This window comes from Calonectris borealis, chromosome 2, assembly GCF_964195595.1.
Source record: "Calonectris borealis chromosome 2, bCalBor7.hap1.2, whole genome shotgun sequence".
Lineage (NCBI taxonomy): Eukaryota > Metazoa > Chordata > Aves > Procellariiformes > Procellariidae > Calonectris > Calonectris borealis.
Genome location: NC_134313.1, coordinates 127,370,935 through 127,388,412, shown reverse-complemented (window position 1 = coordinate 127,388,412; position 17,478 = coordinate 127,370,935). Strand labels below are relative to the sequence as shown.

General features: G+C 37.9%; 1 protein-coding gene across 2 annotated transcripts in view; it reads right to left on the bottom strand.

The window, feature by feature from the left end:
• Positions 1-10,079: 10,079 nt before the first annotated feature.
• SLC4A7 (solute carrier family 4 member 7) overlaps positions 10,080-17,478 on the bottom strand; it is a 95,420-nt gene continuing 88,021 nt past the window's right edge. For both annotated transcript variants that reach the window (XM_075143386.1, XM_075143384.1), the window contains 6 exons: positions 17,343-17,411; positions 16,765-16,938; positions 16,283-16,414; positions 15,476-15,573; positions 13,560-13,667; positions 10,080-10,376 (listed from right to left, as the gene is read on the bottom strand). In XM_075143386.1, coding sequence (XP_074999487.1) covers positions 10,295-10,376; positions 13,560-13,667; positions 15,476-15,573; positions 16,283-16,414; positions 16,765-16,938; positions 17,343-17,411 — 663 coding nt within the window. In that variant the 3' untranslated portion in view covers positions 10,080-10,294. The remainder of the gene's footprint in view (positions 10,377-13,559; positions 13,668-15,475; positions 15,574-16,282; positions 16,415-16,764; positions 16,939-17,342; positions 17,412-17,478) is intronic.

Below are 17,478 nucleotides of genomic sequence, written 5' to 3'. Positions count from 1 at the left end.
TGTGTATCACTATTATCAGATGGCTAAAAACTCATTTCCTTAAAAATAAAGTAGATAGATAGAATTACACCATTGCAGCAAAAGCAACAAATATTTACTTACAGAACCAACTGATAAAACTTCAAGAAAAAACACCAGCTTTACCATTTTCTCAACAGGAACCCTTAGGCATTATATAAGGATATCCTTTAGAATTCTACATATTAACAAGAAAGTAATTAACCTAACATACAGAAACCTTATTTTCCAATACGTGGGTAGATAATATTGGCTGTCTTGCTATTACACTTCATTTTTATTGGGATTTTTCCTCTTCTTGCATATTATTACCATTATTTCTCACCATGTATTATCTATTTATGTTACAGCAGTGCTTACAGGCAGACATCAAGGTTGTACTATACAAGCTGTTGTCCAGACAACAGAGAATATAAATAAGAGAATGTAAATAAACAAGACAGAGGAAGGGTAGGAAAAGGAGATATCTGACAAATAAATGAGGTGCATACATCGTGCAGTCTACCAAAGAACCACAGAAATTTTCAGTAGTTTGGAATCTAGGTCTTCTGAATTTCAGCTAAATGCCTTATACCAATAGTGCCCAGCTTTTCTTGCAGGGGGACACAGCTTATTTCCATAGACAAGCACAGCTGTATGGACTGGCCTCATCAGGGCCTTTACCACATATTAGATCCACTGCAGACAAATGTTCAGTCCTTAGGTCTGACTTCGCACAAAAGCCCACAGCTTGTTGCTTGCATAGTATACAACATTTGTTCACTGAAAATCTTATAAAGCCCTTGAAAGGGACAGAAAGACACAGAAAGAGGAATCTCTTGCTACCACAAAAGCAATTATATTGATGCAGATCCTGCTTTGAGTGAAAAAAGGATAGTCAGGAGCAGGCTGGGGCTAAAGAATTATGCCACAGAACTGCATACAGCTGCAGCAGACTAGTAGAGCACCTCTGATTTAAAAGAAACAAGGATATAATAGCACTGTCTGATCCTTTCTACCCATTTTACTATTCATGAACCATGGACCATTTGGATGTTCCCTTTGGTGTCTCTTTAATAGGATTTTCCATATGAAATATGATAGCCTCCTTTTCTCTTTGTGCAGTGTAGAATTCCTCTGCTATTGATTTTTATTCCTCTTCCTCTAAAGGCAATGAAGAAGAAAACCTGGCAGGAAATAAAAGCATCGTAAACTACCAGAAGCTGCTGCTTCCCAACTGAAAATCAGAGTTATTTTCCCAATTATACATTCTCGCATCAGACACAAAACTACCCAAAGTGCAACTGTTGACAGTATGAACGTCTGCACTGTATTAACTCACCCTAGTAAGTGGCCTGTAAGCCCAGCTCATCCATTTCTATTCTTTTCCACAAGCCTTTATCCTACCACCAGTCCCCCCACAAAGAATGATTGATCTGGATCCCCAGGAAATTCCTCCTCTCTCCTCCAAGCGTCCACTCAACAGGGTTATTAAAAAACACCTCAGAAACACTTCTGATTTACTGGTTACCACCAGGGAATGAATATAAATAGGATCTGTTCTACCAGTCAGCATACAAAATTCCTGAATTCAGATTAAACCAAATGAAGTTAGTTCAATTCATTTATTTCCTTTCCTTCAAAAGCAGTAGAAGTTAAAAGAAGCCAAGTACATTGCTAAGCATGTTTAAGAATCCTCATCAGTAAGAATTTCCATGTATTGTTTTAGTGATATGTGTATTTTATATCCTCTCCCCAATATCCCAATCCACTTGGCATATTACTGAAGCATGACACGATGCAATCATCACCTCACATTTGCACACTAAGAAATACTGTGAAACTCACAAATTATCAACTTGCTCATGAGTACATGTGTACAAAGAACAGATTTCCACCAATTAAAGACTCGCCAAACAAAATCACACGCAAAACAACTTGTCCATGAGCAAATACAGTTACATGTTAAAATTTTCAGCATCCCATTTAAAAAGGTAATCCTTGGGTTAAACCTCTAAACCATAAACAGCAGGATTCCCAGTATGGCTAGGATTTAATCAAAAATTGTTAGGTCTTTGTGATTATTTGCAAAATCTTACAACTGTAGACCAACCTTGCTTCAGGGCTGCCAGTCCAATGCTTTTGCTGTTTGCGGTACCTTAGTAAAGATGAAACAGAGTAACAGCTGACTAATATTTTAAAGGTTCATTGCCATTACAGATCCAAATGTCCCTGTACAAAATTGAACCTGACAAACATCCAGTCAAATTCCCTTCACTGCTGTCTGAGAATGAAGGGTTGCAGCTCACCCAAGGATGCAGCCCTCACCCAGCTCTAAGGGCTCATCCTGAGGTTACCTCTCTACTTCCTAGAGGCCACTAAGGCAGCATGAGTCAGTAAGCACTTTAACAAAAAGAGGCCAGCCCTGGCCACAGATTGACCCTGCACAATCTCTTTGATTGCCAGCACAGCATCACCATAGGTGCACAGCTCTCTGGATTGGGAAACCTGATTCAGGTTACAAATAATCTCTCCCACTTTAACCCTGATGAGCTTATAGCTTGTCCCCAAGTACTTCTGCTGTGCAAGGACAGGAAGGAGCACTTATTCATGCAGCTTAAAGTGTTGTGCTCTTCAGCTTTACTACAGAGATAGACCAATTAATTAACAGCCAGCTGCTGGTGAAAACAGCAGATCTTTTCTCCTTCCCTTCCCTTCCCTTTCCCTTCCCAACCTCAACCACTCCCCTCCACTTTCTTCAGCTGATCTGACCCAAACCTGAGCGAGTTTAGAGAGCTGAACAGGCAGAAAACCATATGCCTCCCTTTGCATAGTTAGTTTTCTACCAATCTAGCTTCCTGTTACAGTGGCCTGATGAGTATCTCTGCTGACAAGGCAGGGGGCAGGAATGCACAGCTGTAAATAGAGGGAGAAGAGCAGAAAACCCTTTCATCAGTAGCCAGTCATTAAATCAGGTAGGTGTATTAGCACCACACCCTGAGTGAGGGGTAGACAAAAGGAAACAACCCCATTTTACTTGCATCAGCCATAAACCTTAGAGAAAACAGACATGAAATATTTCCTTACCTATTCTCACAGTTATTTGACTTTCTTGAAATCACTGAATAATTTCCTACCCCTGTGTTTCTTCTTTACTCGTGCCAGCAGAAATTTCCATGGAGCCAGGCTATTAACTATCCTCATAACTGTCCCCCAGCTATTAAGCCAGCCCCATGAGTAATATGTAAGAAACAAACCAAACAACACTCGCATTTCACTTAGGTTGTGCCAGAAAAAGATTGAGATCAGACAGCTCTTTAAAAGAACAGAAACACATTAAAAGAAAAATGTCTTTACAGCACAGAGTCTTATTCAGTTCCATTTAGAACAATGAAATGAGAGCAATATTAACTAATTCATTTTAAATGGGCATAATTACATTTAATCAGTTATGTTAATTCAATTGCATAGGAAGAGAGATGCATTCTGATAGTGCTGGCATGCAGGATAGGACAAGAAATGCTCCAAGAACCCTGTCAGAAATGAAAGAATTCACATAATGAGAAATAGGAGACAAAGGAATTACCACCCCAGACTTGATCTGTGGCCCAGTCTCGTATCTGTCTCAGATGACACAAGCACATAAAGCTTCAGAAGGTGAAAACAAACCCCCAAATAAACAAAACCACAAAGACATGTTGGAGGATAAATCTACCGCCACAAACTACAGTGTAATGGTTGGAAACTCTCTTCACCAAAAAGATGTCTTACATTCTTTATAATCTTTATTAGCAACAACTACTGGATGGATAGTTTGTAAGCCAACTAGTTGTCTGATTTACCCTTGAACTCCTTTCTTAATCACTCCAGTGGCTGACTTCCACTATCTAATTATACACAGAAGGTTAACTGGCTTAAGCTGGATAGAGAAGCAGTAGATATATCTTGGCTTTAATAAGACTTTTGATGCTGTTGCTAGATAGGAATGTATCTAATACCATAAGCTGGGTGTGAGGTCAGATGAAAATTCACTCCTTAAAAGAGCAATTATCAATATATTCTTGTCAAAATAGAAATGGCAAAGTAAGCATAAAAGATGACGAAAAATTCCCAAAAGGTACTTCTCCTTCTCCAGTCTGATGAAACCAGAGGGAACTCCAGACCGCTTCCCCTCTTGTTCTCAGAGAGCACAGCAGTCAGAGGGATGGGTCACCACCGGTGACAGCCCACATCTAGGAAATTCTACACTGATGAACCCATAAAGGCAATGCTAGAAAACTATTTCTTACACATTTTATTGATTGAATCAATATGGAAATTTGCATGTTTGCTATACATGAAAACTTCCACATGCCTCTATTTACCTAAATTTTATTTTGTTTAATAACTTCTTCAAAGGTTCTCTGAAGATTAACTAGGATCCAATATGAGGTTCCTGTTTTTCCAACAAATCAAAATATTCAAGCCACTGCTGGTTTTGGGGGGTTCTTTTTGTTTGTTTTCGTGCCGTACCACCCCGGTGGCTCTAGTAGAGCCATAAATGGCCAGGCCTATTCTCAGATTCCTGGACCCATGCAACGCAAGTCTCTGGGCTGTTTTCCAGATCGTAACTTTTATCTGTAGCTTCTGCCTAAATCTACCCTGTTAATTTACAGTTCACAGATGTAGAAAAAAAGAGGATTTCTGAGGTTTAGCGAGCAGCTCTGTATCAACACAAGGATAATACACAGCTCTGTGAAATTCATCCTCCCTGCCCTCGCTACCAGGCAGACCTTTTTAGGCAACTGTACTGCTACGACTTAGAGCCTCTGGGAATCATGACAGGTTGTTTGAAGTCTTCTGAAGGCTCAGAGCCGGTAAAGGTGCAGGGCTGGGGAAGACATCACTAGGAGGATTGGGGGAGGGATGGGGGCAGAGTAACCCTTATTTTAGAGGTACTACTCCTGGTTTGTTAGGTGAGATTCAGGACTGAGATGCACTCTTGAGTTGGCAGGCGGCACACTGCACAAACTGCGCTTCATTTAGAAGCGGAGATTTCCCTGGAGTTTTCACGTCTTATTCATGACTAAGCAGACCTGGCTCAGCACTTGATTTTTTTTTTTTTTTTTTTTTTGAAGTGTTTTATATCACGTTGCATGTTTACATACATTCCCAAATGCTAACAACATCTTTTGTCTTTTTTAACATCAAGTTTGAAACCTTTACATCTCCATGACTTAATTATACCATGGCTAGAGTATGTGATCATCCGGTAACTCTGTGACAAAACCGTGCGACGCTAAGAAGACAGCAGCCTAATTTTGTTGCCTCCTTCGCCACCCGCCGCGGGCCGCGCGGGGGCGTTATCTGCCACAGGCGGCAGCGAGGCGCTGCGGGCCATTCAGAGGCCGGTCTGGGAGAGCGGGCTAACAGCCGATCCCGCACCTGAGACCGACGGCGCTCCCTTCCCGCCCGCCCCGCGGCCCCTCTGAAGGGCTGCGCCCGCCGGGCGGTTTCCGTTAGGGCGGCGCGCGCCGCGCGTGCCCCCCCCCCCTCGGCCCTGCCCCACTCACGTCGCGGCGCGCGCTCGCCTCCGCTCCGCGTCTGGCTACGGCAACGCTCCGTCGGCCGGGAACGGAACCCCACCCTGCGGCCAATCGCGTCCCATCTTCTTCGAAAAGAGCCGGACTCGCCGGCCAATCGCAAGCCGCCGTGCTCCGCGGCGCCCGGGCACCCTAGCGACCGCCGACGCCCGTGGCCGTCGCCATGGGCACGGGGACGCACGCCCCGGGCGAGGGCGGCAGCGCGGCGTGCCGAGCCGGCACAGGGAGCGCCCCTGGCCACCGCCTCTGTTCAGCGCGCAAGCTGTAGCCTCCGACCACAGCACCCACCGCCCCCGCCTGCATGTAATAAAACGAGAAAAAGCTGTGATACAGTTCAGTAGGTTTTTATTGCTTTTACCAACTTTCTGAAACATTACAAAAGATACTTTTATTCTAGCAGTAATTAAAACAACAAAGGCTGGATCTTTCACATTAAAGACAAGTCTGAGAGTTGTGTTTTCTGTATAAACTGAATATTGATTCTACATTTGGAATAATGTTTTCATTTGCTTTGGATTTTGTTATAAAGTAAGAAAACATCATTGTAATTAGAAAAGCAGTCATAAAAAATTCGAACCGTACAGTATGTGATCACATTTTAAATAATCAGTATTAAAATCAAAATTGTAGTTCAGCTACAGATGCTGAACCCTGGAAGACACCTTTGCACAGGAGTATCAGCAACAATAGAAAGAAAGATATTATAGATTATGTGTCTTGCCAATAAAATAATTTAGAAAAGTACTGATTTTCGAACCCATTCATTATTCCAAATAAATGTCAACAGATGCTAAATTCAATATGAAAGTGTCTTCAGATTAACTTCAACGCCAACTAAGAAGTCCTGTAAGTTTTCACTAAAAACATTACAAAATAAAATCCACTTAAAATTACTAAGCAATTTGCTTTATTTATAGCACTACTTTTACACTGACTCAAAGCTGTGTGCCTCTAGTCTTAAAATTTGCCGTAAAATAAATTATTGTTGGTATAAACAAAGTATTTCACACATTTGTACTGTACTTGGTAATGAATTTGACCTAGATGAGTAATTAAAACATTACTAATCATATAAAGCAAAAAGAAAACTAAAATCATTGTGGTGCTCATCTAACAGACTACATTTGTGAACTGAAAATCATGAATCATTTATCTTATGATTTACAGAACATATGTACAAGACAACCCTTTAAAATGGTGCAGGCTCCGTGACATGACACCTATTTGTTACAGATATATTTTACAGCCTGTCGAACCTGCCTTTGCAAAGGGCACAAATTAGGAAGTTACCATATAAAGACAGAGATGCAGGTGAAGCAAATGGTTAAGTTACAGGAGAACTTCCATTAAATGTAGAAAAAATGGCCAAGACATTTGGTTGAAAAACCTCCACTAGGGCACCGAATTCTACCCTAACAGGTTTTATGATGACAAACTTGGCAATTTGGAACATTTCACTGAATAACCTTATGTTACAGCTGCAAAATTAATCTAGGAAGAAAATATAATTAACTTGGGCATATGTAAACAGAATGAAAAGCGTGTCATTGTAATACATATGAAAATACTTAAGAATGAGTTCTGTAGAATATAATTTGAACACGAGATTGCATTTTAAGTGAAATATTTTAGATGATAATTTAAATGGAGTGGTCAAAATTAAGACCTACACTTTATGTAAACATTCATATTTATAAATAAATTAGAAAAAGAAAAGGGAAAAAAAAGAAAGAAAGAAAGAAAAAAAAAAGAGGGACTTCCTGAGGTGGCTCTGCAGCCAGATACACAGTAGCACTAAGCTCCATTCCGGGAAACCAAGGCATCTAAAAAAAGTGCAGGGCTGTTTATTTTCCTCTAACTGTTGGAATGGAAACACATTGGCGTAGCTTTTGCAGGGCTTAACCCCTATGAAAAAAATTAGCGCACAGCAATTATCACTGCACTTTTGCATCCGTTAAGGCAAAATGTATCTACATACAGTAAACTACATCCTTAGCCGTTTTACTGTAATACTATGTGTGATTTTAAAGCAGAAGGTATAAAATGAGCAGCGAATCACTTAACCATAGATTATCAATGGGGTTTTATGCACTTAATACCAGATCCTCTTCTATTCATACGGGAAAAAAGTGCAAGCATAACATGCTACTGACCAAGAACACTGGAACTAAAGGTCACTGTGAACTGCTCTGCAAGTCATGGCATTTCTGGCACCGATTAAAATATCTACACAATCAACATTAAATAAATACTGTGATTAGACTTGTGGGGCTTTGGTTTTGTTTCCTTTCAACTTCACTAGAAAAATATCCACTTCCTGTAATATTGACCAAAACTTAACCCTTCTGAAGCAGAAACCAGATACAAGACATGCAGCACCAGGGAACCCTGATTTCCAGCATTAAAGAGTTAAAAATCTAAGAGGCTTATAATAATTTTTTGGGTCTTTGGAAATTGTTGCAGGACTGTGAACACAAAGTGAAACCCTACTGGGAGGACTGGTACAAAAGTAGTGTACCGTGGATAACGCTATGTAAACTGCTCAAAATACCTTCCCTCTTTGATTCAGCAAGAGCTACTTAGTAGTCAACAACTGACATGCAGATGTGTACTTTTTTTTTTTTTGAAAAATAATGCAGAAAGTTTTGGGAAACCATCTGCTATAGTTTCACTGTATCTCAGTTTGACTAGAGGGAAAACATGGGTATTTTCTGAAAGAGCACATACTCAAGCTAAGGCACGAGCTATACTATTATCTAAGAATAAAGGAACATGTGTACAGGTCATTACACAGTATTAGTCAAATTGGTAATGCAGACCTCACTTGCTTTGCCACTGACCTGAGCCTTTGTTATGACAGTTTTGATAGCATTATTCATATTGCTGTACACTACGATTTACTTTCTTTAAACTGTCTTCTTGGAATTCAGCCAAATGAAAAAAGAAAAGGAAAAAAAAAAAGAAAACCATTATTTAACTACATTACATTTAAAGGGAACTGTAACAGTCCATGCAACCTAAATGCTAATTTTAAATGTTTCTATTTATTCCCACTGATTGCTTTATTTTTGTAATATACAATTATCTTCTCTCCAAGTGACACTTGGCTGAGAACCACCAACATTCCACCTCAAATGGTATTTTCAGATGAACTCTGCCCTTCTCCAGAATCAGCTCCTTTTGCAGTTGTTGAGAATTTTACCACATGGTCCGTGGTAAAACTCCCAACTTTGCCAAAAACAGAATTAAGCCAACAGCATCTTCTAATTTTAAATGAACACAGATTCTAATTAAAGCCATTGTAATACATCCAGAAAGGGCTGGTGGCAATTCAGAATGTAAAGAGGTAATTTCAGAAATTAAAGCCAAAAAACTACGGTGTAAGGCAAAAAAAAATATTAATAATGGAAACTGCACAGGTAAGTGATCAAGATTTTTCATTTATACATAAAGTTCTCATTATTTCAAATATTATTATGCTAAACACTAGGACTTGAAAATGTAAGTACAATAAATGCACTGACTGCATCCTTATCAGTGAGCCCAAAAAAAATCCCATTTACTTTAATAAATGAATATTTACTTTTTTAATTCATCTTACATGATAAAAATTTATACTAATTAAAATAAATAAAATGTTTAAAAATAAGTTGGTGTGCTATCATATATGCCCTTTACAATGGAGAGGATCAGAACTGTACACACAAATACCACAAGCAATTTGTAATCCATAAAATAATACTGATCATAAACCTATCACAGAATTAAACTACAGCTAATTTAATCAAATACACAGTAAATTTAAAAATTAATTAAGCAAGAAATGTATTTGATGAGGACATGAAATACTCTAAAGTTTCAGTCTTAGAGCTGAGTAAGTCAGACTCTGAAAGTCGATGGAAAAATGTAAGTAAAAATAAGAACAAAGAATTCAAAAGTACTAGTGTGGTAAGTATGTGTAACTTCCTATAGACCAAATTGCTGTCTGGAAATCCAATTTATATTGTGTAAACATGGAGTGTCCAGAATGGCAAATACTGACTGTAACTACAATTACTACACTCATACTGCTACTGGACAATAATGAAAAATCAAGAGTGAATTTAAAAAAAAAAAAGTAGCAGAACAGGGTATTTATATATATTTTAAGGATTAACTACCTACCTGACTTAGGGCTCTAAGCCACTTCTGTAAATAGGAGAGACAGAATCCAGAAAAAACAAGCATGTAGTGGAGACATAAAACACAGTAGTTCTTGTCAACAGCACATTAATATTTGTTCTGTGAAATCACAAAAAAAGTATACCCTGCAAAAACAAGCAGTAATTGCCTGCATGGAAAACAAACTTCTTTAGCACACATTATAAACAGAGGTATTGCAAAATTTTAAGCAATGTGGACCAGTAATCATCAGCAAAAGCTGATTTAACTTTTACGCACATACTGATTATTGAAAATAATATGCATTCATTACAATCTTCCTATTTAAAAATGAAAATAAAATTTCCAATAAAATAAATAGCTGAAGTGTGATTACCACTCATCTTACTTGTAGGAAAATCTTCTCATTATGCAAGCATATCTACAGTGCCCTAAACAATGGCAGAATTAAATACATGTCGCTCCTTAAATTGGAAATCACACTTCAATGGTATAATATCCTGCAGTGATTATATATACACACACAAATACAGGCAGTTCCCCTTGGTTCAGTTCTATAAAGATGTTTCAGCATCCACGTATTTCACAACAGGTGAATCTTCCACATTTATTTTCACACCTTCTGTTTTTTCAGGGCTGTTTGAAAGCAAAGAGGAAAATGTAAGGTTTCGTTCACTTTAGTAAGGGTTAACTTTCAAACATTTTACACTTAACAATGAACATTGAAAGTATTCATGTAAGGATACTTTTATGATGATGCATTTCTATTACATTCTAGTAATTATTAAATACTATTCACAGGAACAGTCCAAGCTTAAAGAGAGAAATCACCAAGAGCTCATCTATAAATACCATTTCCAGTCCCACTGCTTTTATTGATTCTATTGATTTGAAATTGTTTTGCAAAACATCTTTTGAAAACAAACAAACAAAACCCACAAAACTGGTTAGTTAAAAATACTCAAAAATACATAACAAGCAATATTATTAATACTGCTTAATTACTGGGCAGGGAAACAATTTTGTTCACAATATAAGACTGGGAAAACATTTCAGCCTTTTCAAAATGGGAAATCACACTTGTAACAACAGCAGAGGACAGTTAGAAACCTGCATAAGTGTCCATTCAAGTGGAAGACCCTAAAGACAACAGGCTGGCTGGCACCTGAACAACTTACACTCTTAGGGACACAGCCACTGAACAGTGGCTTATCCAAGGACAGAAAGGAACGTCCCAGTTCCAGGACAGTAGAAGAGGAACAGCATTAAGAGGGAGGGTTCTCTAGGCATGAATTTTAGAAGAGACAACACATCTGCAGAGTTACTCTTTAAGGAAAAAAAGTATTAGAAATTCATGCAAAGAGAAACATTCTGGGATTCCTTAGAAAATATAAGCGTGCCTGGACTCTGCGGAGTCTATAGAATATGAGAGACGGTGGAGGTAGAAAGAAAAAGCAATCTGGATCAGTTCAGGAAAGACAAATCTAAAAAATAATTTTTTAAAAAAGGTAAGATTTTTAAGAAATAATGCCAACCCACACAACGTCATCTGGATTTCCAAAAGACGTTGCTTGATTCAAACTGCATCCTACTTGAAACCTATAAATCTGAAAATAGCAGTGCCTACAGAACTATTTTTACCACAGCATTAAACATCTGTCCATGCTGTCAGATGGAAACTGTTACACAGAAAAACCTTAGAAGAACTGAGATGAAAAAATTACTGGGAATTACTTTTGACTGAGCAGTAGTGACATCTCTAAATCTCTCCAGCACCCACTATACAAAAAAGGGTAGCAAATACCTCAAAACAGCAACCAACTGAGTTAAGGCTCAAGGAAGTCCTGCTTTCTAACATTTTCCAGATTCATGCAGTATCAGATAGCTTCTTCAAAGAGCTAGTTTCCGGCAGCAGTGGTTTTTATTTTCAATTTGTAGTTTTAGCAAGTTCCCTTCCAAGATCCAATTTTTACCATACTAATCTGAAGCAGGGCACGTTACAGAATCAAAGGGAAATGCCTTATAGCAAAATATAAAAAATAGATAAGAGTACTGAATATGACCTAAATAGATCAAAAAACACTGCAAACTGGCCAGAAGCCTAATTCACTAGTGCTGCACATAATTCTATACTAACTTAACCTACTCAGGAAACAGGAAAGCACAACGGAGTTGTACTAACTTCTAACTGCCTGAAAACCGAATCTAAAAATTTTAGTTCTTCTGGAAAGAGAAATACAGGTCTGTATCTCTTCAAGCCTTATACACCCAGTGACTATCAGATAACGTACCAGAAGCATCCACAAATTCTGTAACAGGTTTCTCAGAACTTAGCATGAAAGAAAATAAAGAATTAAAATATGAGGGTATACTGACATACATACTCTGTTATCTGTCTAATGCCTCTGTTATCTATCTTCCCAACAGTCTAGCTTGTGTGGTACTCAAGTTTTAAGAAATGTTTTAAAAATGTTTAAAACATTTATTTTAAAATGTTTAAAATGTTTAAACAATACAGGCTGAAAATGGTACCTGCACTAATGGGTCTCTTCAGCTTTTCCTATTACAATACCTCCAAGTTCTCTCCTTGTCTCCTTCTTCACCCTCGGTTGACCTACTGCCTGGGCAAAACAAAGCGTATTTCCATGCCTAATTTGGAGCAATGCACGTGTTGAATAAACAGATGGTATACAAGTGCTAAGTGGCCAGCCACTACTGCTGTTTCCATGATGCAAGCTAAACAGTACCAGATAGCTTGGATGATTATGTATGAATACTCCCCACCACCAACGCTTCCACCAAGATGTAATTTTACACAAAACCTGACAATTTCGGATCTCTGAAACCTGTCTTCCTTTGACAGATTTGGCTGAAAGGGGTCAACCAAAAGAAGATGCATGTGCAGACAGCAGGATTGCATAAGCTTAGTTTTCCAAGTCAACCAGGCCAATTGTCCCCTCTTTCCTACATAAAAACTGCTGAGTAATAGTTGCACTCTGATGGAACAGTCCACAGATACCAGTCCCTATAAATCACAAGCCTTTCAAGAAGCTGGGGATATTCTATATGAATATTCAGGATTTGGTTTGTTCCCCTTGACAGATTCAGCCAGACAGGGAAGAAAGTAGGATGGAATAGCAGAGTGATTCATTGCACACAGACTTTCTTGTTTGATGGGGAGCTCACTGAGAAAGAGGCTCCTGGCCATCACAGAAGATGCATATCAGCTTACAGGAAATGTTCATAGCCCTGAGGACTCCTAATCTGTCCAGTACTTCATTCAAGTATATTTCATACCCAGTGAAGATAATATTTGAGCCAGGTTTAATTTTTAGAGATCAAAAATGAGCTGGGGAAAAACAAACAAACCAACCAACCCACCCACAAAAACAGGGGGCAGATCCAAAAGCAGCATAAAGCAACAATGAAAGTGCTGGACTTACCTTTTATTCCCACTGGCATTTGTAATATTCAGGATCAAACAACTCCCATACTGCTCATATACACTCTAGTAAAGCTTTTAGAAACCCTAAGCCCATCAGAGCAGCATACAATTGTATTAAGCAAGTAAAGAGTAACTTTAAAATTGTAACAATACATTTAATAAAATAATTGGAATTCCTTACAGAAATTGTTTAACTTCAGAGTAAAGAGCAAAAATGAAGTTCGAATTCAAGTTCATCAAAAGTAAAAAGTCAATGCAGATTTACAAACCACGTATGCTCACTTTTTTGAGATACATTTCAAGAAATACAAGTACAGCTATTAGCTGCTAAACACAAAATCTTAGTTAGAAAACGCGTGAGTAATTATAGCTACCTCAGGTTAGCTCTGGTTACTTTGGCATTCTCAGTACTCATGGCAAGAGCCTTCCACTGTGCAGTTTTGGCCATTTCGTCTGATATGTTTACAATTGAGGGATCAACGCTAAAGAGCAAACATACTTTCTGGTTAGTATTCAATACCTTGCAACAGCATTATACTTATTGTCACTCATCATTTACATCAGTTGTGCCTTCTTTTCAATATTTATGCAGCCACAAGTTGAGTTCATCTCTTACAAACAGATTTCAACAAAAATTTGAAGTTTAATTTACTAGCGCTGCCTTAATCACATAGCATCTTAAAACAGTTTTTCACATAGATACCACTAAGACATTGAGAATATTTGACAGATACCTCATTTCTAAATTACCTGTAACTTCAGAAAATTATTTTGCATGCTCAGAAATAATGAAATTAATCACACTGTTCTAAGGCTTTCATAAATCAGAATTATTTTAATAATAATAATACTTTCCTAATAAAAATGAAATAATTAAGGGCAAAAAAGCAGATGTTAATAAAAATTTGAAACTGGTAACTCAGTTGAGTTTTGAAACTAGTACAAATCTAGAAGTCCCTATTATCTAGACAGATTTCAAGTTTATTTTTTCCTGCAGAGCCTTACTAGACATTTTTCAAGGTTTTTTTGCCACCAACCCCCCAAGTCCTGCAGAAGGTAAGTTCACCCTCACAGACGGTAAGCTTTCAAAATCTATTTCCCCCTTTGCCCTCCACACATTTATATGTACAGCAGACTTAGGTGTTGTCTGTAGATATGTTTTCTGTTCTGTTCCATACTTAAGCTTCCGAATCTACCCCAGGGTATCTGTAAGAGTTCTTCAAACTGCACAGAAATCTTTCAAAGCCATTTTTCCTCAGGAATCCCCACAAGATGCAAGACAGCGAAATATATAGTAAACACGCATGCACACAGTTGATCAAATCATAGTTCTACTGTGAGAGCAATTAGCAACTCAAATGCTTTTTAAAAAAGCTTTAGCATTTAGCTTTTTCATTTGAGTTGCTAAAGTCTGATTAAGCCTGCTCTTAGAGTAGACAATAGCACTCAGGAGGAATATTTGTCTAATCCAAAAAACTGCCTGTTCCCAACTCAGATCAGGGTAGACCTGACACTACTCTAGATCCATAGGAAAGCCAATTTTTAACCTAGGAACCCTTAGTATTAGAGAGGCAAAAAAAGCTGGCAAGCTTATCTGTCACGTCTTCCGGGTGTGTTGAACAGTTGTAGAATACTTGACAACTAAGCTGAATACATTCCCAGTAAGGGAGATAAATACTGAGACAAAACACCTTCCAGTGCTGAAGGAACTTTCCATCACCGAAATTCCAGCACTTCCTTTTCTGGAAGAAAACCAGTAACCCTGTCCTCACATTTACTTTAAGAAAATGACCTTTTAAAGTAAAAATGGCTGCCTGTAAAAAGGTTTTTTTATATCACAGAAATTACAGACTTTAGCCCTCACTTAAATAAACCATCAAAGAACTGCACACTTAAACTTTTTCTGAACAATCCAAGTGGCTGGTAAACACACGGCTCAACTGATGCTATTAGTTGCTTAATACTCAGTATTTCATGCACAGTAACACACAAGTATTTCACGAAAACTGACCAAGGAAGCTTCTTCACCTTGAGTACAGCTGGTCGAAATTGAGTCATCTGATCTGTTCAAGATGGTCATGTAAATTTATAATTAAGATGCAGTTTCAAAGAACAATGCAACATAAAAATGCTACTATAGCACCATGAGATATACCTTCATACTTCCTAATCATGGCTGAGTTACAAACTTGGGAAAAAAAATTAATTCAACTCATACACAACCAACTTAATATAAAACAAATTACAGCACGTGATACAAAAACTCTAAAAGATCAACATTTTATTATACCTGTATTTTAGGGTTTTTACAGGAAAATCCAAATTTGCTTCTCCATATGCAAGGTGTACACTTTCATTGTCCCCTGTGTGAAGCATTCTCTCTGCTTCCTGAAAATTCCAAGTAAAAAGTTTATAAAATTACTCATGCAGCAGAAACCAAGGTAGTATCTCATGCTGACAGTTAATTTTCATATGGGTAAGGGGCATTTCCCTGTAGGTACTGGAGTTGAATGCAGGAGATACAGTTTAAGACCTTTTTTCTTAGAAGTGTTTTATCCAGGTAGGGGGATGGGGGAGTGGGGTAGGAGGGTGTACAGCTGGTGTACAGTTAGGTAAGACTTTTATGGAGACGTTATACAAGCTATATTACTATATTATTGGTAACTAGCAGCTGCTTTTAACTACAGCTCTGCAAAGACACACAAGCAAAATGTCCCTGATACGATGAACAGTTTTGTGAGCAGGGTAAAGATCCCTGCTGCACTACTCTTCTCTCCCATCCACACCCACCTTCTAACCTGATGAAAGGCAAAGAAAACAACATTTTGAACTAAAAAGTGCTTCCTTCCACTTTGCTTGCTAATTTTAATCACAAATAAGAGTCATAGTTCATAATAGCACCATTGAAGCAATGACTTTTCCTTAACTAAATTGCCAGTAATAGTTCCTCTAGCATTAAATGTCATTGGTAAAGAATTTCAAAATGTGTATTTGGTATATAAGGTCATACGCTCAGGCCACTTAAAATTCTTTTAAGTCTCATTGAGTATTTTCTAGTAATTTACAACATCCTTAGTTTGATTGTTTTCACACTTACTGCTTTCTCTTTTTTCTTTTTGTCATCTTCTTTCTTCTTTTTACTTTCTGGCATAAGATCATCAAGCCAGCTAAGCTCTCTTTTGGTGAAACATAAATCCATGAGCTTGCGAATGAATACTAACGCTAGAACCTTAAGGGAATCAGAAATGGAATCATTTCTATTAAACTATTTAAATTAACAAAAATGCACACACACTTTCAGTACATTCAGAATCTTTAACGGAAGCCCTTTTTTGTAGTACTAATTTTATCTTACCACAAAGTTAAATCATTTCCACTTTCAATAGCTATTCACAACTGAATTGCTTATTTTCAGGAAATGAAAAGTCCTTGTGTTTCAAAAGTGAACAACTTGTACTACAGGTTCTTTTGTTTCTTTCCCACTCCCTTCTTCCTCAAGGCAGCAAATACGTTCTGAAGGGATCCTGGATGATGCATCTACTCTTGGAAAATTATTAACTTGTAAAACAGATAACTTACCATCATAGGGAAAACAACAGCAGCTGCAGAGGCTTTAATCACCCACAACAGAACCAGACAAGTGAGCTGAACAACTGTAAAGATATGGACCTTCCAGAGTGGCACATAACGTAGATAAATCAGGTCTGGTTGATGTTTGGCAGGCATTCCAAACAGTTTTATACGGTCAAAAAACTGCATTGAAAAATAAAAATCATCCTTCAGTTAATTATTTTCTTCCCCTCTGGAAGGAAATAAACATTTTTAGGGGACTTCAGAAACATAAATTAATCCCAGTGGGGCTGGGGGCTGTTTTGTGGCAGTTTTTTTCAGCCACTCATTACTACTACAAAATTTCAGAGTATTTCAGAAAATTTGTTGCTCAGTTACACTACTGAAAGAATAAATGCAACAGAAGTCAGAAGTGAAGACACAACACAGGAAGAACAAATATCTGAACATCACACTCAGGAAATTATCCTACATATTATTCAGTCAACATGGGCTAGCTTTATTGTTGCTCACATAAAAAATGTGTTACAGTTTCCTTTTCATTTAGTGTTAAACAAAAGCAAATGCTCATTAAAATCAGACTTTACCTGAATGCCTTTTAATGAAGATACTCCCATGTAAAGAAAGACACCATACAAAACTGGCATTGGAATAAACTGGGGAAGAAAACACAGTTACTTGTGGAATCAACATGGCATAACATAGTAGTCCATATTAGTGAAA